The sequence below is a fragment of the Artemia franciscana genome, chromosome 15 (genome assembly GCF_032884065.1).
Source record: "Artemia franciscana chromosome 15, ASM3288406v1, whole genome shotgun sequence".
Lineage (NCBI taxonomy): Eukaryota > Metazoa > Arthropoda > Branchiopoda > Anostraca > Artemiidae > Artemia > Artemia franciscana.
The window spans coordinates 23407004-23432357 of NC_088877.1; the positions used below are offsets into that span (position 1 = coordinate 23407004).

The 25354-nt window shown below is 35.4% G+C and overlaps 1 protein-coding gene across 6 annotated transcripts in view; it reads left to right on the forward strand.

Annotated features, from left to right (window-relative positions):
* The window catches only part of LOC136036202 (nuclear pore complex protein Nup205-like), a 378694-nt gene that overhangs the window by 326922 nt on the left and 26418 nt on the right, over window positions 1–25354 (forward strand). For 4 of the 6 annotated variants that reach the window (XM_065718287.1, XM_065718286.1, XM_065718289.1 and 1 more), the window contains exons 16-22: window positions 61–273; window positions 3369–3667; window positions 7645–8008; window positions 9529–9743; window positions 13914–14111; window positions 15349–15461; window positions 24851–24980. In XM_065718287.1, the coding sequence (XP_065574359.1) occupies window positions 61–273; window positions 3369–3667; window positions 7645–8008; window positions 9529–9743; window positions 13914–14111; window positions 15349–15461; window positions 24851–24980 (1532 nt within the window). The remainder of the gene's footprint in view (window positions 1–60; window positions 274–3368; window positions 3668–7644; window positions 8009–9528; window positions 9744–13913; window positions 14112–15348; window positions 15462–24850; window positions 24981–25354) is intronic. The other 2 variants (XR_010619661.1, XR_010619662.1) reach the window with 1 other exon arrangement.

The following is a 25354-nucleotide window of genomic DNA, read 5'->3' on the forward strand; positions in this document are numbered from 1 at the left end:
ATCAGCTTGTTTTGCGTCAACCTTTCCGTAATTTAAGCTTTATTTTATTTTTTACTTTAGTGGAGCAACAGAATTCTACAGCCCATCTTCTCTTATGCATTGCCATTGATATCAGAGTTTCGTCTTTACGCGGAAGTACTTCACAAGCCCAAAAGCTTGCCAGTGTTATATTTACATCAGAACGCACAGTGGACATTGCAGATGGAGAAGCTGGACAGAGACGGGATGCGGGAATTAGTAATCTTCTGTCGAGAACTTTTGCCTCGATTACTGGTATTTTGAAATCTTTGATTTTTCTCCCTTGTTCTGTTTGAAAGCAAATGTTCAAAATTTCAACAAGCGTTGTTTCTTGCGTCAGTCTTTGTATAGTAGCTTTGGAATCATTCATGCTTAAATTGTTGGAAACATTCCACTTTTGAACATGTCATTTTTAGTCCCTTACAGTAAAACAGTTAAAGTTTAAATTTCAGAGAATGTTGAGGGGGCTATTGAGTTTAATCAAAATACACTATGTAATTCCCGGTATTCAAAAGGGCGTATCTTAAATCCCTCAGGAATAGGTAATGATATTTTGAAACTTCTAGGGAATTTTAAGGATGATGGTGAACTAAATCAAAAGATACTATGTGAATCCAGGTTGTCAAATTGTGTGAGCAAAATTTCTGGAACGGTAACGGTGTTTATTTAGAAATTTTCAGAAAATATAGGGCGTGTTGAAATCAATAAAAAGACACTATTTGCATCCAGCTTGTAAACGGGGCCTGTATTTTACATATTGCATACAATCGAAGGAAACGCTCAGATCACCTTATGGAACTTAAGAATGTTAACTAGAATCCTAATTCTTAAGCAGGGGCGTAATTTTCTATGGGGCAAGGGGGACAACTGCCCCTCTCAGACCTCGGTTTTCCCCCCAACACCAATTTGCCCCCCCCCAACTGGAATTTGGTTTCTCCAAAAATCTTGTCAAGACTAAGATAAGTCCGCATAATTCAAATATCAACTGAAACGGATCTGTTTTCCTTAATATATATTTATGTTTATAGTACTTTATGGGTAATTTTTCAGTTTTCACTGTCATTTTCACTTGATTTGGGAAAATTGGCTTGAACTTTGAAACCCTCCACCCCCTTTCTCCAGGATTTTGACGAAATTACGCCACTGTTCTTAAGCCAAAACCAGAAAAACCCGGAAATATATTCATAATACCAACCAATGATAAAACTTTAGCAATAAAAAACGAGCAGTAATTAATTTTTTTAAAAGTTTTCCGAAAAAAAAGTTTTTAAAAGAAAAGTATAGAGTTACATTAAAGCTTAAGGCGAGCAGAAATAGGCTTATAAAATTCAAACTTAAATGTGGCTGCTGATCCCTCCCTTTCATAAGCCTTCCATAGCCTATTGTATCATTTGCGCTTTACTGGCTTTGTTGTTCCGTTATTGTTTAACAAAATCTTGAATCTTGAATTACTGAGATTTCCAAGAATTAATAAGTTTATTTTCATTAATTCTCTTCTATCATCTTGATTCTTATAGTGATTTTTTTTTTTCATTTTTCGGTCCATGTTTCGAAAAATTAACGTGTACGATAGGAAATACGTATACTTTTCAATAAAACGCAAATGACGTGGTAGGCTTTAGATGGTGTACGGTAAGGGCAGTTTAAATTGATTTGAGTATTCGTTTTAACTCTTACTCGTTTTAGGGTTTATATATTCATCTATATCAGCAACTGTTATCTTCGTATTTGATGTGATTATTCATTTCAACTTGTTTTGTTTCTCATTTATTCTTTGATAGTATTTTCTAGCTGTTTTAACCTTGAATCGCTCTAGGACTTTATCTGTTCTCATCTCAAGTTTTAATGTGGCTTTAACTTTCTTTGAAAAATTTGTTTTTCGGAGTTTTTTTCTTAACTAACTATAGCTGAAAAACTTAATCTACCCGCTACGGTTACGAAAAATTTTAGTTGCTGTAGGTTTTTTCGCCATTTATGTTGTGCACTAGTATTACTGCTAAATAAGAAACGAGTTAAACGAAATGCTTTAAAAAAAAATGTTTCCTTGATAAATTGTTGCAGAGATATCTACTGTGTGTTTTTTTTTTACAATGAATTTTGTTTGTTTTCAATTACATTTATACATTTCAGTTTAAAGTTTTGCTTATTTTTTAGAAGCTTTGCATTAGCTTTCTGGCATTGTATATGTTATCGTGAATGTCCGAAATCACCGGTGGATCTCCGAGATTCCTTTTACTCTGGTTGGATTCAATTAACTATACGAGTCTGGATTTTTCAGTCTTATGCAAGCTATGATTGTAAAAGTTAAAGTTAGGTTAGGTTAGATTAGCTTAAGTTTTTTTTATAAACATCAGAAATGGGTTAAAAACCTAAGCTAACTTAATACAACCTAATCTAACCTGTCATCTTCAAACCTTGCATTAGAAAGAAAAAGTTGACTGGCAACTCTGACTAATTCCAAGGAGAAAAAAAAAAATGTATTTCGGATATTCACCGGTTAATGTTCACTAATTTCGGGACATTCACGGTAACATAAACGTAAATGAAAATTTGGTTGGTAAATTGCTATTCTTTAAAACTATGTTGAGGTAACGCTGCTGCTGTTTAATATAAAAAGAGGTGATAACATTATAATAATAATTTTGTATTTATATTAATTATAATAATTAATTGTATAACGTTTAGTTTTTGCCACACTAATCCCTAAAGCCCACATACTCTATGAAAGATCTTGGCAAAATGACTGACAGGAAGCTTAATCTTCATATATATATACTCAGCTTATAGTCTCCTATGCTGACTCTCACCGTGTGCCTCTGAGGTAAAGCACCAACGGCAAGCAGCCTCGAGGATTTATTTAAGATATACAAAGCCTTTTTTTGCTTGCATCTTTATTTTTCTATATATTTGCTTGTCCGAGTGGATTAAATTGAGTTCATTGAGTCTGTTCTTATTTTTATTATTATTGTTATCATTTTTTTCGTTAATTTTTTTAGAATGCCAACTGTAGAGGTTGGGATTAACGCATGTAATGGTGACTGGGCCTAATAAATTCTTTTTTTTCGTCTGTTGCGGAACAAATTTATTTGAATAGTGTTAAACATACAATTTTTGTGGACAAAGATCTTTGTTTGGAAAATTTTATGACTTGGTGAAACGGTATTACTAGAATCTTGTAGACTGTCCCACATCTCTTCATTTTCTTGTCACAGTCTGAATATCTGCTAAACCAAGCTTTTCTATGTTGACCCGTCTGCTTTTCTAGCTTAATAAACGTATTGCCACACAGAGATTTATGATAGTTCTATCAGTTATTTAATTTTGGAGTACAAATTTCTTACTATATTTAGGAATGCCTTTTGTTTCACGCCCACGGGTTTTGGCTCTGCTAGATTCAGTTGATGTCTCTCAATTAGCCGTACCAATACCAGAATTGGAACTTTTCGACTTAGGACAACTTCAGTCGCTTTTGAAAGAGTGTGAAATGCCCTCTGAAGACGGTGGACCAAGTGTAGTCAACGTAAGGCATCTTCAAAGACGAGTAGAGAGAGAATTGAGTGCCTTAGAAGGGACTATGGCTCTTGCTCAAAGACAGGCTATTATGCAAGAATTTAAAATAATTCTCAAGTATTCTATAGAAGCAAACGGCGTAAGTAGATTATTTGGATATCCTCTGGCAAATTAGTAATAATTTGGAACAATGACTTAAATAATTGAAGTTGTGCAGTATCAGTCCTAGAATATAGACTGTCCAAAAGGTTACTTCATATTCGATTTATCAGAAGGGAAATGCAAGATTCATGGATTATTGATAATAAATGGGTTACTGACGACGGTAAAATTTATATTGGGTTAAATCGTCCCCACATATACAAGGTTAAGTTTGTAGGAAATATCACAGAAAATTCTTCGTTAATATTTGATTTAAATTTTTTAAATTTTGATTTAATATTTGATTTTCGTTAATATTTAAAGTTTTTTGTACAATATGTAAAAAAAATGGCAATTACAATTTGCAATTAGTCAAATAATAATCAAATGCTATACTTAAATTTTTTATGAGATAAATTAAAGAGATAAATTTATTGTTTATAAAAAAAGAGATAATATTGAGCACGGTTACTGAGCTAACATGACTTCGGATAATATAATTAAACGTATGCCGAATCATAGGAGCACGAGATGGGTTCAATTTGCTGATGCCTTTCCTAATTTATCAAAAATATTTGTATAATTACAACAAAATGGAAATTTCGAAAGAAGGTTATAATTTTTCAGTAAGACAGTGAAAAACAAGAGCAAAAGAAACTTTTTTCTAATAATAATAAAAATCTTAATATTTCGGTTTCACGTCTGTTTCAAGAAGCCTTTACCAACGGGAGAAAAAACTAAATGTTTTTTGCTTAAATAAAACATATAAAGAAAAGTAAGAAAAAAAGTGAAAAAACACAATTGCTATGCAAAAACAAAATGAAAGCAACAGAAAAATTACGTCTATATGAAGTCCAGTACAATAATTTAATTTTTACAGCACAAGGCAATAAGGCTGGACAAAGCAAGATGTTTGCCTGACGCTAAAATTTAGCAAGAGGGGATACTCTATTTATTTCAAAAAATTACACCGGCTCTAGATTAAAACCGTTAAAATTAAATGTATGTCAAAAAACCTTTGAAACTATTGTGTTTGATTGAATGAATCTTTTCTTTTGCCAATCTAGCCAAAGGTTTTTCTAAAGTTCATTTAATTTTTGCCTTTATTTATAAGGTTCAAACTTATTTATAAGGTTATTTATATGGTAAGGGGCTGATTATTCGGAATATCAAAGTGTTTGATGTTTTGACCTGTCTTTTAATTAAACTAATTTAAATAGAACTCAGTCAATATTCCACTCCTTTTCTATTTATACCAACCCCCCTAGACAGTTTGTTTAATTTCTATTATTTTCCTAAAACTTTGTAACAGCCCAACGCAATTATCAAGTAATTTTGTTTATCAAATAGTGTTTAATAGTATTGAAGATCAAACAATGGTCTGTATCTGCTGAGTTGAAAGTTTCTGGTATTGTTTTACACTTTAAAGAACAATCTGTTGTGGTTTTATGTTGCTGGATTCTATTTTTCCCTCCCTCAGCCCCTTCTTTTTTTCCCTAGTACAATGTTTTCTACCTCCTAGGTTGAAAATACTTGTATGATTCCTATTCAAATAAGGTGCGACATGTACACGTTTCTACTAAAATTATTTGGTGGACTCGAGGTATTTGATGGGTAAATTTATGAGGGATGTCTTCAGACCCCCCTTAAACGTCTCTGAATGAGGCTTTGAGGAAATATATTGTTATTTTTGAATAAGGATAAGCCGAAAAGACAATATATCTAGCAAATTACAAACCTCACAACCTAATAGAGCATATCCCAAACCACATGTAGTGCATCTAACTCAAAACCGTTGAAAACCCACGTAAAACAGGTGCAAACAGGGAGAGGTCCTGATATTGGTCTGAAGACCCCCCCCCACTTCAAATTTGATCATACCCACTTTCGTTCTCAGATCATAGCTTCTTTCTCAATATACATACATCATACAGATTAGAAACGGCACTGAATCAACACTTAACTCGTGGTTGCTCCGAGTCAGGCTATTGCTCGTTCTTGCAAAGGTCATTCTGCTGCTTAGCATTATCTCGTTTTTGCACTGAGTTAGGACTTAGCGTCCTCTTGTGCCTAGCTAAGACTCAACCCACTTGGCCCTATTCAGGACATAGCTTGTGTTTCTCTCGAGTTAAGACTTAGGTCGTTTTGTACCGCGTCAGATCCGCAATTGGACTTCCCTCGGTGTTGCTATGAGTCAGGTCTTAGCTTTTTTGTAGCAAATCAGGCTCTAATTTGCTTTTCACCGAGTCAGGAATTAGCTGACTTTTTTGCTAAGTTTAGACACTTAATTTCGTTTATGCACAGAAGGAGATTGCACATTGAACCTAGCTTGGTTTTTTTATTGAGATGGAGATGATTCTGGCTTACACAAAACGCAATATGCCTACTTTTCTGCCAAATAGCTGGCGGTGGAACAAGGGGAAAGTACAGAGGCTCAGGGGGCCCAAATTAATTTATCTTTCCGATTTTAATATGGTGCAATATATACCACAGATTTTTTCTACTCAAATGTATCTATGAAAGATGGACGACATATATAATTTGGAACCATTGACTCTGGTAAGCGTGGGTTGTGTCGCTTCCCCCATGGAGGCATATACTTTGAACTTTTTGAGTGAAGTGGCAGTCTCAAAATTTCATCCTATGCCATGGTGGCTAATAGGATTACCTTGGGTAAAAAAAGGGCACGGAAGGGGGAATGGTTACCCTCTAAACTCTTTTTACATTCGTAAAAACGGCATTAAAACTTTTAGTTTTTGATCAAATAAGCCCGCCGAAAGCTCCAAGGAGCATCTTCGCTACACCAACTGGCCGAAATGTCCCCATCAGGAAAAATAAGACGTAAAGTTTCTCGTCCCTTTTTACTTAGTCACTTTTACAGTGCTGACAATTAGACTTTCTGATAAAATCTTATCAGCTCAAAGTGCGATCTGAAAATAATCTAACAGAGGTCAAAATGTTTTAAGGTCATGCTCATTCTCTAATTAGCACCCGTGCAGGAAGGCATCAAAACAGTTTGGTACTCTTTCTTAATGAGTTTATCCATAGTTAATATTCCTTCCTTTCCATTATTATTTTACATTTTATGCCGAGCTTTACTGATTTAAATTCTTATCAAATTGTACTGATTTGATTTTGTCCTTTTTTTTCTTTATTTAATTTCAGTGTTTTAATTTTTTTTCTTTTAATTTCTGTTTTATATTTATGTTATCTCTTTCTTCATTTGTATTCCTTTTCCAGCCCTAGTGTGTGGTTTTTGAGAGCCGTCTATTGTATTTCTGTTATAAAGCTTTGAAAGCTTTATGTGTATTCATGCATTTTTACCTTACATAAAAACATATATATATATATATATATATATATATATATATATATATATATATATATATATATATATATATATATATATATATATATATATATAATTATATGTCGTATCCAATATTTTATTTCTGATGTGTATTAATTCACTGTTTCTTTCACTTTGATTCACTTAACCTATAGCATTGGGCTATAAATGGTCGAATAAGGGAAGGGGACTTGGAAACAATCGTGATGGCACCTATCATCAGGCTATATTTTGAAACAGTATTTAAGGGATTATCTGCTGGATCATTTTCCTTTCCGATGTAATTTCTGCCTATTTTGTAATATGGCCTGCCTTTATCAATTTAATCCTTTCCTACCTCTAGTCCGGCAGATTCTCTATCCATAAAACAGTTAGCAAAAAGAACATGTAAAAGAATTGAAATAAGGCGCATTCAATAATTGTGAGGAAGGAATTGGGTTTCACTGTGCTCCAGCAATGCTTGAAAGGCATGGAATCACATAACTGCATGTGATTCACGTAACTGCTCATATTGTAGTAAAGCGAATTGGTAATAATTCCAAGTTTGGAGATATGGGGCAAATTTAAAAGCATTGGTAAATTTAAATATAGTTACTGAAAGCTCTTTAAATTTAAGCTTTTTGTAGGTTAAGCAGCAAATGTGGACACGTAGGTGTTTTATAGACTCATGGCGGCAGCTAATAGAAACCATTCTTTTATCAACAACCAACTATAGCAATGATATTCTTGTGCAAATTATTCAAGAAGTTCTGAGAAAATGTGTACAGGACTCGGCGTCTCAAGAATTGAATCAGCCGCTCTGTGGCCTTCTTGTGATTGCAGTTACGTCCCTCCGAGTGCAGGCAATGAAAAAGCAAGAAAGCCAGTTAACCGATTCATTGGTAGCGTTCTTAGATGAAAGACGAACGGATCTTTTGAGTGAAATTGGTATGTCTCCGTCTGCTCTGCGTGTTATACTAAAAGGCATTGTTGAGTGGATTTTGAAAACAGGTAAGTCCGTGTGAAACACCTTGTTTCTATCTTAGCTTCATATTTTTACATTTTTCGATGATTATTGAGAGAATCGACATGAAGCCGGCTTTCTGCTAACTAAAGAGTTGAGAAAGTTGGTGCTTTCATATATATATATATATATATATATATATATATATATATATATATATATATATATATATATATATATATATATATATATATATATATATATATACCGTAAATATGTCTGCTAATTACATAATAAATTTAGCGATTCCGAACTGAACTCTTTTTTTTTTTTTTTTTTTGTAACTTTCAAAATAATATCTTGCTTATACTTTTAAGAACAGAAATTCGGTAATCATGTTTTTCTAACAACGACTTATCCTATGCTTCAAACTTTGGTTTTCCTTTTTTAAGGTTTTTGAATTGTTGTAACCCCTTGTTAAAATATACACAAATATTTTTACAATTATCTGTTTTTGCTCTTTACGCAATTTAATGTCTTTTCATACTGAATCTATTTAAAGATATTTGATTATTGCCGCAATTCCGATTTCTAACAACAATCTCTTCTAACCTTCAAACTTTTTGTTTTCTTTTTTAAGGTTTCGAATTGTAGTAATCTCTTGGCAAAATATTTGCAAATATGTTTTGCATTTATCAGTTTTTGCTCTTGAAGCATCTTAATATAAACTTCACCATACATGAAAATCTTCAATTTTTCCACGTAAATATGGCAAGTGTGACAACGTCGTTGTAATACTGATGTAGGCTATATAAAAATGATGTCACTCACATTTTTTTTTCTTCTAGAATTAAGGCTTTTAACCAACTTTCTCAAACTTCTGACCTATATAGATCGTTTTTTAGGCCAGAATATTCCAGGATGCCAATTTACTAGAAAAAAAAGAAAAAAACTATACACAGTTTAAAAAAAAAAAAAAAAGCTAAAAACAAAACTAAAAAAAATAACACAAAAAACTAAAAAAAAAACTAAAGCAACCCGGCAACGCGTGCGCCCACAGCAACTGCCCGCCCCAGCAACACGTGTTAGGGGGGACTAGCTGACACTCCACGTGTTGCTGGGGCGCGCAGCGCCTCAGAAACGCATGGCAGGTCAGCTATATATATATATATATATATATATATATATATATATATATATATATATATATATATATATATATATATATATATATATATATATATATATATATATATATATATATATATATATATATATATATATATATATATCACGCTAAAGTTTTTTACTGTTTTAAAAAGAAGAGTTGAGAGAAAGAGTCAAACTTTAGCGTAAAGAGCGAGGCGTTGATGAGGAAGCAACCCCTTTCATATACGAAGTAATTTCTGTTCGTTTTAAGTTTTAATGTCGCTCCTTACTTTCAGTTGAAAAAACTTGTTTTTTTTTATTTAATTTTCTTTAGTTGTACAGTAACGAAAACTATTTACAATGGAAGAACTAGGAGGACTGTAAGAATCTTTTTGGCCATAAATTACTCATATTCTAGGTCCATCGGCGCAGCGGATTCGAATCAACCTTTATACTGCTCTTATTGGATGTCTACGCTTATCGGCTGTGAACCCCTCACGTGATAGCAGAGGTCTAGGAGGTGGAATTACTGCTGGTCTTCAAGCTATCGGCGTAGAGACGGTTCTCGAATATGGTGACAGCTTCCTAAGTGCTCTGTTTAGAGACAGTGCTAGTGGGCATGATGTACAGAGGGTAAGTGTTTGTGTATTTAGCGTTACTGAGACAGAAAAAGTGTTAGAGTGCACCGGGGTAATGTTTAAAGCTGCGTAATGTAGGTTGCAAGGTAAACGATAATTAAAACCATAGTTTATTTAATTTAATAATTCCAATATAATCGAATTCTATTTACAGCGTTAGTATATAGGTCGTAAAGTAAATGGACAATCAAAATCATTTATTGATCATTTGATTCGATACTTAAATGATATATAGCCATTGATGTATCCATTGATATCAAAAAGGTTACAGTTTTCCTTTCATCTTAAATCATTTTATTGTTGCTACGCCCCCTCCCAAAAAAATCCCACTATAAATTAACTAAAAAGCGTAGCATAGGAGGGACTGGAAAAAAAATTTAGCTGTACACTTTCAAAAAAAAAGTAAGTGGAATTAATAGTTCAGTACTACAAGCCTTGTTAATACTTTGAAAAAAGGAATCCAAGGAATAGTGTGCTGACATTATTTATACCGATTTCTACTGGTATATAATTCCAAATAAAATTTATTGATTAAATAATGACTTCCAGCTATAGTAGAGGAATACATAGGGAAGGGAAAAGAGCAACATTAAGTAAAAAGCGAATAAAGGTTGCTAATAGTGAGCAAAATAACAAGCAAGCAGCTCACCCAACACGAAAGCTGGAAATGCTTTGCGCCCCTCCCTTCCGAACAAAAATGTCTCTGAAAGTTTCAGCTCGATCACTTAGCGGTGAAACAAAATTCTGAAGTATCCCAAATCTGTATTTGAAAAAAGTCAGCCGTTTATTGGCCCCCATTCGCCCAATATTTTCGTTTATGCATTATGGTCACCTTAGCTTAAGAACTTACGCCTGTTAGTTTCAAGTCTTTTGGGGGAAATATCCCTTTAGGGAACGAATATTTTTTCGTATATTTTTTCTTGTCTATTGAGGTCCATTGGGCTCAATGTCTTTTAAGACCTATTTTTGAGAAAATATTTCTCAAAAAGAAAGACATGTTTTAAGTTATTGGCCCAAGAACTAACGACTGTTAGTTTCAAGTCCTTTTTAGGGGGGGGGGATCGTTCATTCATGGAAATATTTTTTGTATATTTTTCTTGTTTATTGGGGTCCTTTTGGATTTTTAACCCCCCCCCCAAACAGAACAAATTCCTTGATAAGCCCTTGTTTAGTGAAACGTATTTTCTTGTTAAAGTGGTAAAAGTTTCTTTAGAATTTCAAGAATTTAAAGCTAGCCTTCTCAGGGAAAATTTTGTAAGGACATTTCGCTGATCTTAGCTCAAGTCAACAACCTGAAGCTTCTACTTTGGCAATCATGATTAAAAGCTAATTTAGTGAGGGCCTAGACCGAACATTAATCCTAACAAGTTTACATATCCCCTCATGATATCCGTATCCGATCGAAGTTTTTGGCACGATCCAAGGTCGGAAAAATTTTTTTTTTATGTTATGTTTCTCGTGACCAGGGGAAATTATGGCTGTAAATTTTGACCTGATCAAAGACAACGGGGTTCTTTGCTCGTTTATGGGCTCCCTTTGCCCTTTTTCTTTCAAAAGAATTGGTAGTCCTGTGCACATAGGCACCAATCCTTGAAAGTTTCAACCCAATCGGACAAGGGGTTTTGGCCATTTTGGGCTGTAATTCTGATTGAGTTCCATGTTCTAATCTAAAATATTTCTTGTAGATAAGGACTCACTTGTCCTGGGACTTACATCAGGGAGCCTCAATCTGTCCAGAAAAAAATATTGCAAACTCTTTTTAGGGCCCCAGTTTTTGGCGAATCAATGTTTTTTTCATATATATATATATATATATATATATATATATATATATATATATATATATATATATATATATATGTATATATATATATATACATGTTGTATTTCTGTTGTTGCAAATTAATCCAAGAACGAACGTTAGATATAAGTTTCAACCCAGCCAAGAAAGAAATGCTCTTTGGCCCAAGTTTTTTTTTGGCTTTGACCAATTTTTATTTTCAATTTTGTCTTGTGTATTGCGGTTTCCATGACCCAAGGACTTAAGGATATTTATGTTTTGATCCCATTAGATTTTTTTTTCACCTTTCTACGTATTCTTGCCCAAAAACTAGGATTATTTTAGTATACCTGGGCTCCCTTGACTCAAGGGCTTACGGTTTCAAGTTTCCAGCTTTTCAGAAAAAAAACTTTGCTCTTTTTTGGCCCTTTGTCGAGCCTCCTTTTGGAGGAAACCAATGTTTTTCTTTGTAGTTTCCATTCTATTTTGGAATCTACTTAGTCCAAGGACTTAAGGGAATAAGTTTTGAGCATGTTGAAAAAAGGTTTGGTCCTTTCTCGGATCTTATTTTGGGGGGCTCTTCGATCCAAGCTAATTTTTTTTTTGTAAATTTGGTTCCTCTTGGTCGAAGAGCTTATCGCTCTAAATTTAAACTGATCTGGAACAGAATTTTTTTTTTGTCCATTTCTTGCCTCCTTATTCATTTCCGTCCTAACATAATGCGCTTTCCTCTTGGCCTAGGGGACAATCCCTGAAAGTTTTAAGCCAATCGGACAAGAGAGAACAAATAAGCCGTCCTTTTTCCACTTTAAATCATTTCTCTAAACAATCAGCTTTTTCGTAATTCATCGCCTTTGCTCCGGGCCTAGGCGTGATAGATCATTCCATTTTTGGAGGCATGTTTATAGATCTTACAACAATTTCGAAACTCAATGACTATCTAAAAACTTCGGTCGGCTATCATGGGGAATATGTAAACATGTCAGGTTCAGTTGAGATTGTAATCCACAGTGCAAGGATATTAACATCTGGGGGGCAAAAAGACTAAAAAACGCAGCAAAGATTTTTTTTTGTATGGACTACTTTTATGTTTTTACATGTGGGATAAAATTTGGGGGGGGGGGGGTTAGGGGGTTCAAACCCGTCACCTGCCCCTCCGTTGATGCGGCCTTGTCGCTAAGATTACTGAAGTGGTACCATTTACCTTCTATAATTTATCTTGCTTTAAGAAAGCATGTATAGTAACAGAGCCATTTTTCTTTTGGGAGGAGGGGGTGATCGAGGCAGTAACCCCGGGTGCCGTGGCTTGAGAGGCGCTGTGGTTAGGAAATTGCCCACTTTCATCCAATTTTTTACGTATATTCAACTTTTTGTAGTTAATTTTTCTCCTTACGTGTCAAACTCTAAGAGCGTCTGTAGACAAGGGTTTATCGGCCGTTAAAAGGTAGAACTATATACATAGCCCAAGTTTTCGCTTCTTGACTCCCAGGAGCTACGAATAAATTAATATCAAGATTATTCTGTAGTTATCAAACATCATGTTAAAACTTAATTGAATGATATGTGAAAGAAGGACTATCCGAAAGTTTAGCTATGATGGAAATAATTTACAGCATTAGTAATTTTTCGATAGCTTCTTATAGTTGTCTAAAGGGAAAGAAAAACTAATAATGACAAGGATTAACCCAATGAAATAGTTCCTCTGTCATTCCTATCCATTAAATTAATATACAGTTTAATGACCGTACAGTTTACCCGTAAATTCACCTAAAGTGTGAACTTCCATAAGCCTTGGTCATTGGTTCATTGGAAGGGACGTCGAGAGCTTCCTTTGGCCCTTCTTACTCCAGCCCGTAGAATAGTAGTTTTCTACCAATGTTATTTCTATCAATAAGAGGATAAAAGATTAGATGTATGAGCATTTATTAAATAGCTTGTTTGTTGGCAAAGGATTTACATCTTAGCATATTTTGGCTTTCTGAATTTTTGTTTTTCCGAAGTTTCATTGCTATGAGCAAGAATTGGTTTTGCCAGTTTATGAAAGGAGCTCGTTATTGGTTTAAGCTGAGTTATGTTTTTTCTTAGTGAATTCTAAGTAAGAGACAAATTAAATGGCGCATTACTTCATTGACATGAAAAAAATGGATCCTGAAGGAATCGGTGTCAGAAGACCCTTTGCCCTTACCGCTCCAAAAATTTCCAGGAAGTTTCAAATTTATCTCCCAGCCATGGTACATAAAACGGTGTACTCTCTTATGATGGTCAGAAACCAATTGGAGTCGTTGTAAAAGCATTCTCGGGAAATACTAGCTTCAGTTACTCTCGTATCTAATATTGTATACATCTAATATTTATATTTAATATCACCTTGTTTGTCTTATTTAGATGCTCGCACTGTCACTGCTGGACACTATTATTTCACAAGCTCCCATTGGTCCAGTTGCTTCGTACGCCGCCAAACATGGTTACATTCGGCACCTTCTAGACATCTTGTCGGGATTAGATGAATCATTGATATCTTTGGTCTGTCAAGAATTGTCAGTAATGGCCATGAAATATCTTCAGTTGTATTCTTCTATCATGGTAATATGCTTCTTTTTATTCATCTAAAAATTTGTATTAAAAAACCTAAATCATAAGATAAACTAAACTTAAAAGAACAGAAAAAATTTTAACTTTCAAACATGGTTGAGATTTGATAAGTGGAAGCTTGTTAGTCTTTAGAATTATTATACCAAAGAACTTTCTTCACGTTAATGTTTCTTAAAAAGATCATTTTTGGCTTTAGTTCTGATGACAGCGTAGTATTGTTTTCGTGCTGTAAGAATAACAGCTTTTATTTAATACGAAATTGTTTTTAAATTAAAAAAAAATTGTTTGTCACTTGATCTATTTGAAAACTATACCTCCCTAAATGCGTTCAATTTACTCTTTTTTATTGCTTCAAGATTTTGTATCAGCATCTCTTTTCAATTTGATCATTGTGTTGCAAGAACAACACTTTGGTTTTGTCGTTTTTTTTTTTATTTTGTTTTTTTTCTAGAACCCTGATTTCAGCTCATTCCTAGAAAATGGTATGGGTCTAACTTTTGTGGTTTTTACGGTAAGTGTGGACCTTATCGTCTGTAAGTTGGTGTACCTATTATTTGTTTCCAGTGTTTTTGACGGTAAGACCAATTTGGTTCCGGTGGTAAGACATGTAGCGGACTTGTTTATTTTAAGATCCTTGCAGATTAAAAACTGCAGCCTTTAATCGAACCGAGTAAACAAAACCAAAGTGTTTCTCTCGCAACACTTTGCTCGGCGAAGGTGAACAAATGTTAGCGCAACACTTCAGGTTGCCCTTGCAACGTAGATCTAGTTTAGTTTATATTCAACAAAGATAAGTAATTCCCTTTCCAAAGGCGATTTGGGAGCAAGAGTTTTTCTTCTTTTCTTCAGAGCTGCAGATTTTGTTTTTATTTTGAGATACCTATGTGGCTTTCATTGAAAGTGCAGACCTTAGGTCAGATTAATGGGCATGATGTTATTTTTTTAAAATTTATATAGTTGCTGTATGAAATAAAACACAATTTTAAAAAGAAAAGGTTATCGCTTTTCGTTCTGACTTGTGCTTGACGAAAGCGGCTAATAAGGGAAAAAATGATTTTTCAAGGCCTTCATGAGTAAACCAATTTATAAAGATGTCTCAGCTCTGTAACTAAGAGCCGTTCTCAGTGCAATTGAAGAAAACAATTTGTAAGAGCCTTAGCGTCATTAGAAGAAAATCAATCAATTTCTTTACACTTTTTTTTTAATTGGATGGTTCATTTTTTTGCAGTCATTTTTTACTCGAATGGCATTGACCTCTCGTGGATCTCAGCTGCTATTGGACTGCAATCTATTGGGACGTTTAAGCGAGATGAATGCCTTCTCTCATCGCCCTCAAGCTGGGTAATTTTTTTTTTCATTTTTGTTATTCTCTTCTTTTATTTTACGGATGGATACTAGTTTCCCGTATAAGCTCCCGAAAAGGTGAATTGTTTACTAAATTTTAGAACGTTATCTCGTTATTGAAATCCCAACTTCATTCGTCCTGAAAAGATGAGTCTCTGGAGTGCATCAAGCGAACTTAACAGAATTCGCTATTAATTTGTTGAAAATTACCTTTTTGAAGTGATGAATATGTTCATTATCTTTGAGGGGGAACATGTAGAATCAAACAATTTAAAAACAGCTTTGTTTGCTGCACCCCATTTGGGGCTTTCTCTCCAAGGGATGTTATCCTGTCAACACTGGCTGTTAATTTATCTGGATGAAGGTTCAACAGTTGGGTAAATTGTGGTTTTGAAATTACGAAAAGGATTTGTTGCACATCAGACATTTCAGATGCCTTGACCACGGGAATGAAATGGCAAAAAACAAAACACCTTCTATACAGTCCTATTGCTTATTGAATGGGCTTTTCAAAAAGCAGTTTTCATTTTCAGATGAATAGAAACAAAGTAAAAAAAAAATCTTTGTTATATGCATTATACGCATTTAACTTGAAATACTTTTTACAACACTTTACAATACACAGTAGAAACTATTAACTACTGAGACACTTGTCGCAATGTTGCACCAGCTTACTGATTCTTGCTGTTGAAAATTTAACAGTATAAGACCTCAGCCAATTTTTTCTGGTGTTAACGTGGGTGGTTCGGATTAGTGTCCGAGTGTCCCGCTTCCTCCCACTCAGTGTGTATTAAATTTTAATAGGAAGACGTTTGTGGTACATATCATTTGCAGTAAGAAGTCTACGGATTGGCGACACAGAAACCCAAGAAATATTTACCAGTGCCAGAAACAAAGGATCAAGTTAATTTTGTTTTGGACCAAGGAAGTTGGCGTTTTTGGCTCAAATGAATACTTAATAAAGAAGCGGTTAAAGACAAAAAACAAAATCTGGTTGCTGTCTCGGATGTTAAAAACTTGTAGACGTAGGTACTTATAAATTGATGCAGCATCGTTGTGAGAAATCTGTCACTTTAAACAGAAACTTTGTTGTGCTGAAGTTTCAAAATACATTGTTCAAATGTGTGTAATCGACAATGCTAACATATCACGTGGTTTCTTTCCTTATTCTGAGAAGTAAGACACTTTCTTAACAGTTGTCATATTTGCGTATCCTGTGAATGTTTTTTTTTCTTCCAAATATGGAAATTTATTAATTTTGAATTTTTCCATCAAGTCGCTAGCGTAAGAAAAATTGTACAATGTTTGAAAAACAAGGAAAGATTCTCAAAAAGACATGTAATTTTGGTGAAAAACATGCCTCGAAATTCAACATGTCTAAGAACACTAGAGCAGAGCTTAACTGTTTAAATAAATTATCCATTTCAGAGGACCGCCCTGAGGTAGCATGTTCATCCCTAGTATTTATGCAGTATATAAAAAATAAATGGTTATATTTAAAATTATGTGTCTGGTTGTCTCTGCTAAAAGATCCTCAATTGCTCCAATGAGAACCAACCAGCTCCAGTTCGTCCATGGCAGCTGTTCCAGGATCTAGTCCGGCTAGAAATATGATCAGCATTGTTTTTGTTCTTTTTTCTGTTTAATAAAAATTAAATTGCATACATGTTATACATTCCTTTCAGTAAACAAAAAAAAAAAAAAAAAAAAAAAAAAAACGTTTCTGTCAGCGCACCTTCGGGTGCCATGTTCCTACTCCATTGAAACACGTTTGCATTGTATGCTTCGTCTTGACTTGGATCCATAGGATATTCAGCGGTCTAGTACTAGGACCAATTTAGAAGCGCAGAAGTTTCGCCATCGAAAGTAGGTCTTTAAAACGAAAGACGAATAAGGCACATTTGGTGTAAAACATGGGCTAATGAAAATAGGTTTCATTGAGTGCAATGACAAGCTTCAGGAAAACACGAACACGGAGCGGATTGGACTACTACTAACAACAACTCACTGCAGCACCAAGCCACCAGAGGGCAACACAGCTACGCAAGCTCCTCCTCCATCCCAATCTATTCAAAGCTTCTCTCTTTAAACCCTCCCAGGAAGTTCCCATTTCGGTTACCAATAAAAAAAAAACGGTTATAGATCGTTTATAGAATAATGTTATCTGCTATACAGTATTATGTTGTTGCTCATAAGCTATTTTTGAAGGGTCATTGGATCTTATTATGGGGAGAGGGGATACGAAAAGCCTTAAAAAAGACATTTTAGGTCCGACTTCCAATCTTTTCATGAGAAGTTGTTTTGAAGGAGGGTTGACCCCCCTGAGCTCGTGTGGGGGTAGATAGGAGGAGGGTTGGATTGGACGGTTTGGTTACATTAGAAATAAAAATATTGCTCGTATACCGTTTTTATGGCACTTGGTATTAATGAAGTGACATATAGCGATCGCAAATTCTGTCGGTCCCGGTTTTGCTACTTTAGAGACTTCCAGGTAAGCTAGGACGATGAAATTTGGCAGGCGTATCAGGAACCAGACCAGATTAAATTAGAAATGGTCTTTTTCCCGATTTGACCATCTGGGGGGAGTGGGGGGCCGGTTAATTCGGAAAAAATAGAAAAATGAAGTAATTTTAATTTACGAACGGGTGATGGGATCTTAATGAAATTTGAGGTTTGGGAGGATATCGTGTCTCACAGCTCTTATTTCAAATCCCGACCAGATCTGGTGACATTGGGGGGAGTTGGAGGGGGGAACCAAAAATCTTGGAAAACGCTTAGAGTGGAGGGATCGGGATTAAACTTGTTGGGAAAAATAAGCGGAAGTCCTAGATACATGATTGGCATAACCGGAACGGATCTGATCTGTTTGGGGGAGGGGGGTTAATTCTAAAAAGTTTGAAAAAATGAAGTATTTTTAACTTATGAAGGAGTGATCGGATTTTAATGAAATTTTATATTCAGAAGGACCTCGTAACTCAGATCACTTACTTAAATCCCAATCGGATTCAGAATCATTAAGGGGGGAGTTGGGAGGAAACCGTAAATCTTGGAAAACACTTAAAGCGGAGAGATCAGGATGAAACTTAGTGGGAAGAATAAAAACAAGTCCAAGATACGTTACTGACATAACTGGGACGGATCCGCTCTGGATCTGACGACATATGGGGGAGTTGGGAGGGGGACCTAAAATCTTGGAAAACGCTTCTAGTGGAGGGATCGGGATGAAACTTGGTGGGGAAAATAAGCAGAAGTCCTAGATACATGATTGACATAACCAGAACGGATCCGCTCTATTGGGGGAGTGGGGGGGGGGGATAATTCTGAAAAATTAGAAAAAAGAGGTATTTTTAACTTACGAAGGGGTGATCTTGTATTAATGAAATGTCATATTAAGAAGGACCTCGTAACTCAGATCTCTTGTTTTAAATCCTGACTGGATCCAGCGTCATTTGGGGGGGGGGGAGGAGCTAACCGGAAATTTTGGAAAACACTTAAGGCGGAGAGATTAGAATGAAACTTGGTTGGAGGAATAAAAACATGTCCAAGATACGTGACTGACATAACCGGACTGGATCTGCCCTCTTTGGTGGAGTTGGGGGGGGGGGGGAGTAATTCGGAAAAATTAGAAAAAAATGAGGTATTTGTAACTTACTAACTGGTGATCAGATCTTAATGAAATTTAATATTTAAAAGGATCTTGTGCTTTAGAGCCCTGATTTTAATCCTGGCTAGATCCGGTGACATTGGGGGGAGTTGGAGGGGGAAACCGGAATTCTTGGAAAACGTGAAAATTAAGATATCTTTATTTTGCGAATGGGTGATCGGATCTTAATGAAACTTGATATTTTTAAGGATCTTATGTCTCAGATGCTCCATTTTCAATTCGAATCGGATCTGGGGACATGGGGGGTTGGAGGGGGGAAACAGAAATCTTGGAAAACGCTTAGAGTGGGGAGATCAGGATGAAACTTGACGGAAAGAATAATCACATCTTATAGATACGTGATTGACATAATTGGAACGGATCTGTTCACTTTGGAGGAGCTGGGGGGGTGGATTTGGAAAAATTAAAAAAACTGAGGAATTTTTAACTTAAGAACAGATGACCGGATCTTTATGAAATATGATATTTAGAAGGAACTCATGTCTCAGAGCTCTTGTTTCAAATCCCGACCAGATCTGTTGTCATTGGGGGGAGTTGGAGGGGGAAACCAGAAATCTTGGAAAATGCTTAGAGTAGAGAAATCGGGATGAAACTTAGTGGGTAGAATAAGCAAATGTCGTAGATACGTGATTGACGTAACCGTACTGGATCCGCTCTCTTTGGGGGAGTTAGAGGGTGGGGTTCAGTGCTTTGGCGAGTTTGGTGCTTCTGGACGTGCTAGGACGATGGAAATGGTAGGCGTTTCCGGGAGCTGCACAAATTGACTTGATAAAGTCGTTTTCCCCGATTAGACCATCTGGGGGGCTGAAGGGAGAGGAAAAAGTAGAAAAAATGAGGTATTTATAACTTAGGAGTGGGTAATCGGATCTTAATGAATTTTGATATTTAGAAGGACCTTGTGACTCAGAGCTTCTATTTAAAATCCTGGTCGGCATTCAGCCTCCAATTTTCCTTTTAACTCAATCTATTGATTCTTAGAATTTTGGTAGAGCTCATACCATATGAGCTCTTGGCTCTTGGCTCGTCCGGCCTCATCTCAAGTGCGATATGATCTCTTAGCTCTTGTTTAAGGAAAGTTTCCATCTTAGGTCAGCCAGTGTGTGAAACCTATTGCGCGTGTGTTTTTAATGCTTTTTATAATGTAGCACTCGCTTAAAGCTTAAAATGTAGCACTATTTGTCCAAAATATTTATATACTTTGAAAATATGGATCCATATCTGCCTGACCTTGCTTCATTGTAAAAATATCCATGCCCTTAAGAATGTAATATGGGGGCTGACGAAATGAAAGCCCCCTTTTTATAGTAATAAATGTTGAATTGAAGTAGAAAAGCCAAGATTTGGTTTGTTGAGGTAGTCGCCACCTGAAATTTATTCTCTTGTTTAAATATAAAAAACCGTGAATTGGACATTCATGAATGTCGATATTCACTGGTGTCTGAAATGCTATTTTTTTTTCTTTGGATTTATTTCAGCGTTGCCAGTCAACTTTTTCAATTTTATGCAGGGTTTGATAATGACAAATTAAGGTAAGTTAGATTAGGTTTGGTTAGGATAGCTTAGGTTTTAAATCCATTTCAGATATTTATAACGAAATTTAACCTAACATAATCTAACTTCAACTATTACCATCATAGCTTGCGTAAGACTGAAAAAGCCGACTCGCAAAGCTAATCGAATCTAAGCTGTGAAAGAGGAATTTCGGACATTCACCGATGAACGTCGACATTAACCAGATTTTTGGCATTCATGGTAACATGTATTTAAATATTACAAATTACTAGATTAAAATCAAAATAGACGAAAACGAAAAATCGTGAGAAGGAATACAAATCAATCATGTCCACTAAGTGTGATTTTTTGGGCTATCTAATATCAGTATAGAATATTAAAAACAAGCATAAATTAAGTATAAAAAACAGGTTTTCCAAATTAAATTAAAGAACCACATTAAAACTTAAAACAAAGAGAAATGATCTATAAGGATGCCTCGGAAAGTATTAACATACGTTTTACTTTCTTCTTAGTGTTTCAAGAATGAATACTCTCGCATGATACTAATGTGATAAGAAGTCTTACTTTTAATTTTTATGGTACTTGGTATTGACCAAGTGACATATAGCAATCGCAAATTCTGTCGGTCTGTCGGTCTGTCTGTCTGTCTGTCTGTCGGTCCCGGTTTTGCTACTTTAGGCACTTCCAGGTAAGCTAGGACGATGAAATTGGGCAAGCGCATCAGGGACCGGACCAGATTATAGTAGGAATAGTCGTTTTCCGATTTGACCATTTGGGGGGGGGGGGGACTGGGAGGCCGGTTAATTCGGAAAAATAGAAAAATTAAGCATTTTTAACTTATGAGCGGGTGATGGGATCTTAATGAAATTTGATGTTTGGAGGGATCGGGATGAAACTTGATGGGAAAAATAAGCACAAGTCCTAGATACATGATTGACATAACCGGAACGGATCCACTCTCTTTGGGGTAGTTAGGGGAGGGGTTAATTCTGAAAAATTAGAAAAAATGAGGTATTTTTAACTTACGAACGGGTGATCGGATTGAAATAAAATTTGATATTTAGAAGTATATCGTGTCTCAAAGCTCTTATTTTAAATCCTGACCAGATCTGGTGACATTGGGGGAAGTTTGGGGTGGGGGAACCTAAAATCACGGAAAACGCTTAGATTGGAGGGATCGGGATGAAACTTAGTGGGAAAAATAAGTAGAAGTCTTACATACGTGATTTACATAATTGGAACGGATCCGCTATATTGGGGGGGGGGTTAATTCTGAAAAATAAGAAAAATGACGTATTTTTAAATTACGAAGGAGTGATCGGATCGTCATGAAACTTCATATTTAGAAGGACCTCATAACTTAGATCTCTTATTTTAAATATCAACCGGATCAAGCGTAATTGGGGGGGGGGCAGTTGGGAAGGACCGAAAATCTTAGAAAATACTTAAAGCGGTGAGATCAGATTGAAACTGGATGGAAAGAATAGAAACCTGTCTAAGATACGTGACTGGCCTGAACGGACCGGATCTGCTCTCTTTGGTGGAATTTGGGGGGGGGGGTAATTTTGAAAATTGAGGTATTTGTAACTTATGAAAGGGTGGCCAGATCTGAATGAAATTTGATATTTAGGAGGATCTTGTGATTTAAAGTTCTAATTTTAAATTCGGACCAGATCCTGCGACATTGGGGGGGGTTGGAGGGGGAAACCGGAATTCTTGGAAAACGCGAAAATTGGGGTATTTTTATCTTACGAATAGATGATCAGATCTTAATTAAATTTGATTTTTAGAAGGAATTCATCTCAGAGCTCTTATTTCAAATCCCGACCAGATCTTTTGACATTGGGGGGAGTTGAAGGGGTAAATCTTGGAAAAACACTTGGAGTGGAGGAATCGGGATGAAGCTTGGTGGATAGAATAAAAAAAACGTCCTTGATACGTGATTGACAGAATCGTACTGGATTTGCTCTCTTTGGGGGAGTTGGGGGGAGGGGTTCAGTGATTTGGCGAGTTCGGTGCTTCTGGACGTGCTAGGACGATGAAAATTGGTAAGCGTGCCAGGGAGCTGCACAATTTGACTTGATAAAGTCGTTTTCCCAGATTTGACCATCTGGGGGGCTAAAGGGAGAGGAAAAATTAGGTATTTATAACTTACGACTGGGTGATCGGATCTTAATGAATTTTGATATTTAGAAGGACATCGTGACTCAGAGCTGTTATTTTAAATCCTGACTGGCATTAAGTCACTTAGTTTCCTTTTAAACCAATCTATTGATTCTTAGAATTTTGTTAGAGCTCATACCATATGATTTCTTGGCTCTTAGCTCTTCTCGCCTCGTCACAAGTGCCATATGAGCTCTTAGCTCTTGTTTAACAACGCTTTCAAAACAGGAGGGCATGCTCTTTCTATTTTTGATAATCCGAGTCAGGATGATATTTATTTTTGTTTGAGCTGGGTATATTTTGCACCATTATTCATGAGACGGTGCTATACAAACATATGTACAGTTTTGTGCTTTGTCCAGGTAGCTAATATCATGCATTTTATTTAATTTAAGTTTAAACGATAAAATTGTCAGTTCGAATGTTTTGAAAAACAATCAGTAAATAAAGCACCTGTATATACCAACTTGTTGCCCTATAGAATGCTTTTTGCGATATTTGTTGCCATCTAAAAGACTTTCAGGAGTCAAACATTTGCAAGAAGGGCCGTTGTTAGGAGGAAGGTAGCCACTGTGATAAATAGGATAGTTTCCGTTCATAATATTTACCGATAAGCGGTTGCCACGGGTATTTCGTAGGACAGGTGGACTATTCCTACCATGTAGCGCGTCTTTTGAGAGCTCAGATATTGAGTTACAGTTCTGATGTCCTGCTTACGAGGATATTAAAAATGGCATGTTGTAGAGAAACTCTAAAGCATCAGAGGAACTCTGGAAACTCTGAAGTGCCATTTTTTCATTCTAGTTTAGGCCTATTCCAGCTTTAAATGCCATTTTTACCCCTTTTTGTCAAATCAGCGCTCCCTTTCTGATAAGACTAGTCAGTTGGCTAATGAGTTAATTAAATTCACAGTTATCAACCATCTCTTTGCCCTATTTTCTCCTATTGGTTCCATGTAGTCTTTAATTCTTTGCATTCATGTGACAAATCTCAAGCAAAATAACGACATCGATGGTGATAGAACTTAGACGGCTGACTATGTGAAGAGCTATTGAACGGGGTAAAAAACAACAAATGAATTTATGCGCTAATTTTCAATTCGAGAGACTGTATTTAGATTTGTATTTAGAGAGATTTGTATTTAGGTTTTCAACCTTGTATGACATTTTAATTATTGAATTAACCCAAAGATAGTTCTTCCTATCAAAAAAGGAGAAAAAATAGCACAGATGGATCCCTACAGGAACCATAAATTTCTAGTTTTTGTACATTTTGCTGTTGTTTGAAATGATGAGTTACAGTTGTCTTGGAAAAATTGACAACTTGAGACCCATTCTACCTAAAGCTAAAATTCAATTGGTCTAAATTTTTATGATAAAATATTTCGCATGATCGCGGTTCAGATTTTTAGAGTTTTATTTAAGCATTCCTTGATGAGTAGCTTTTCCTTCTTCTGTTTTTTTTTATTTTTATTTTTTGGATTATTCTATAAGAAAACAAAAGTTTATGGGCATAACCCTGTGGCCAGTTACTCTATTATATTGATGGATCAATGACAACTAGAAATAAATTATAACCAGATCCGTAGGTAGGCATGTCAACAGTTGTTATTACTAACAACTGCTCGGACATTTAAATTAGTAAGTTTCGTTTTGAAGTATTTCATATGATTGTAATTTGGATCTTATATCTTCATTTAAATCAAATCATTATTGAATGGTTTTTCTGTTTTGTTTTTGTAACTCTAAAACAAATTATCGGCATAAACCTGAGCCACAATTTTGTTGTATTAATTTATGAATGGCAGCTAAAAGTTTTTTAGCCAGGATCATGCTTATGAATTTATTTCAGGGGTAAGGGTCATCACTCGAAACAGCAAAGCACCAAGTGAGATATTGCACAGTACGGAGTAAATGATAAAGCTATGATGTTTTGAACGTGTGAGCCCCGTACCATCCTCCCCGTGTACGTGCTTGATTCCAAAGTAATGCTTCTGATATTCCAATAATGTATGAGTAATTCAGTCTTAACTCCTTTTTTCCAGTACAATGGATGAGTATGCCTTTCTGTCATCACCGTTTCATCGATTTCAAGAAATACTTTTTCCAGCTTTTTCCTTGTGTTTAGCAATGTTGTCAGGACTTGGGTCAGAACACCGTATTATCCGTGAACAGGTATTAAAAATTTTCGGACGCTGTATTTTGCTTGATTAGGGATTGTAGGAAGAAGACCAGGTGAGTGGGCCTATCGAAACTGGATAGTATATCACTGAACATAAGTTTAGTCTATTTATGTTTAGTCTATGAAACGTCATAGTTGATGAGCCTATATGTTTATTTGTTTATTATTACCACAATCCAGAGCCTTCGCTTCTCGCGCAAAAAAAAACCGAATCTTGGATAGCATATTACTGTAGACTAAAGCTAGTCAAAAGTTGAAGCAATGTTACGGTCAAGCGGAAGAATATATGTTTTTTTTACAACCTTTGCCAGAATTATTTATATAATAAACGTTTTCGGCAGCTAAACCTTCGATATACGCCAAAAAA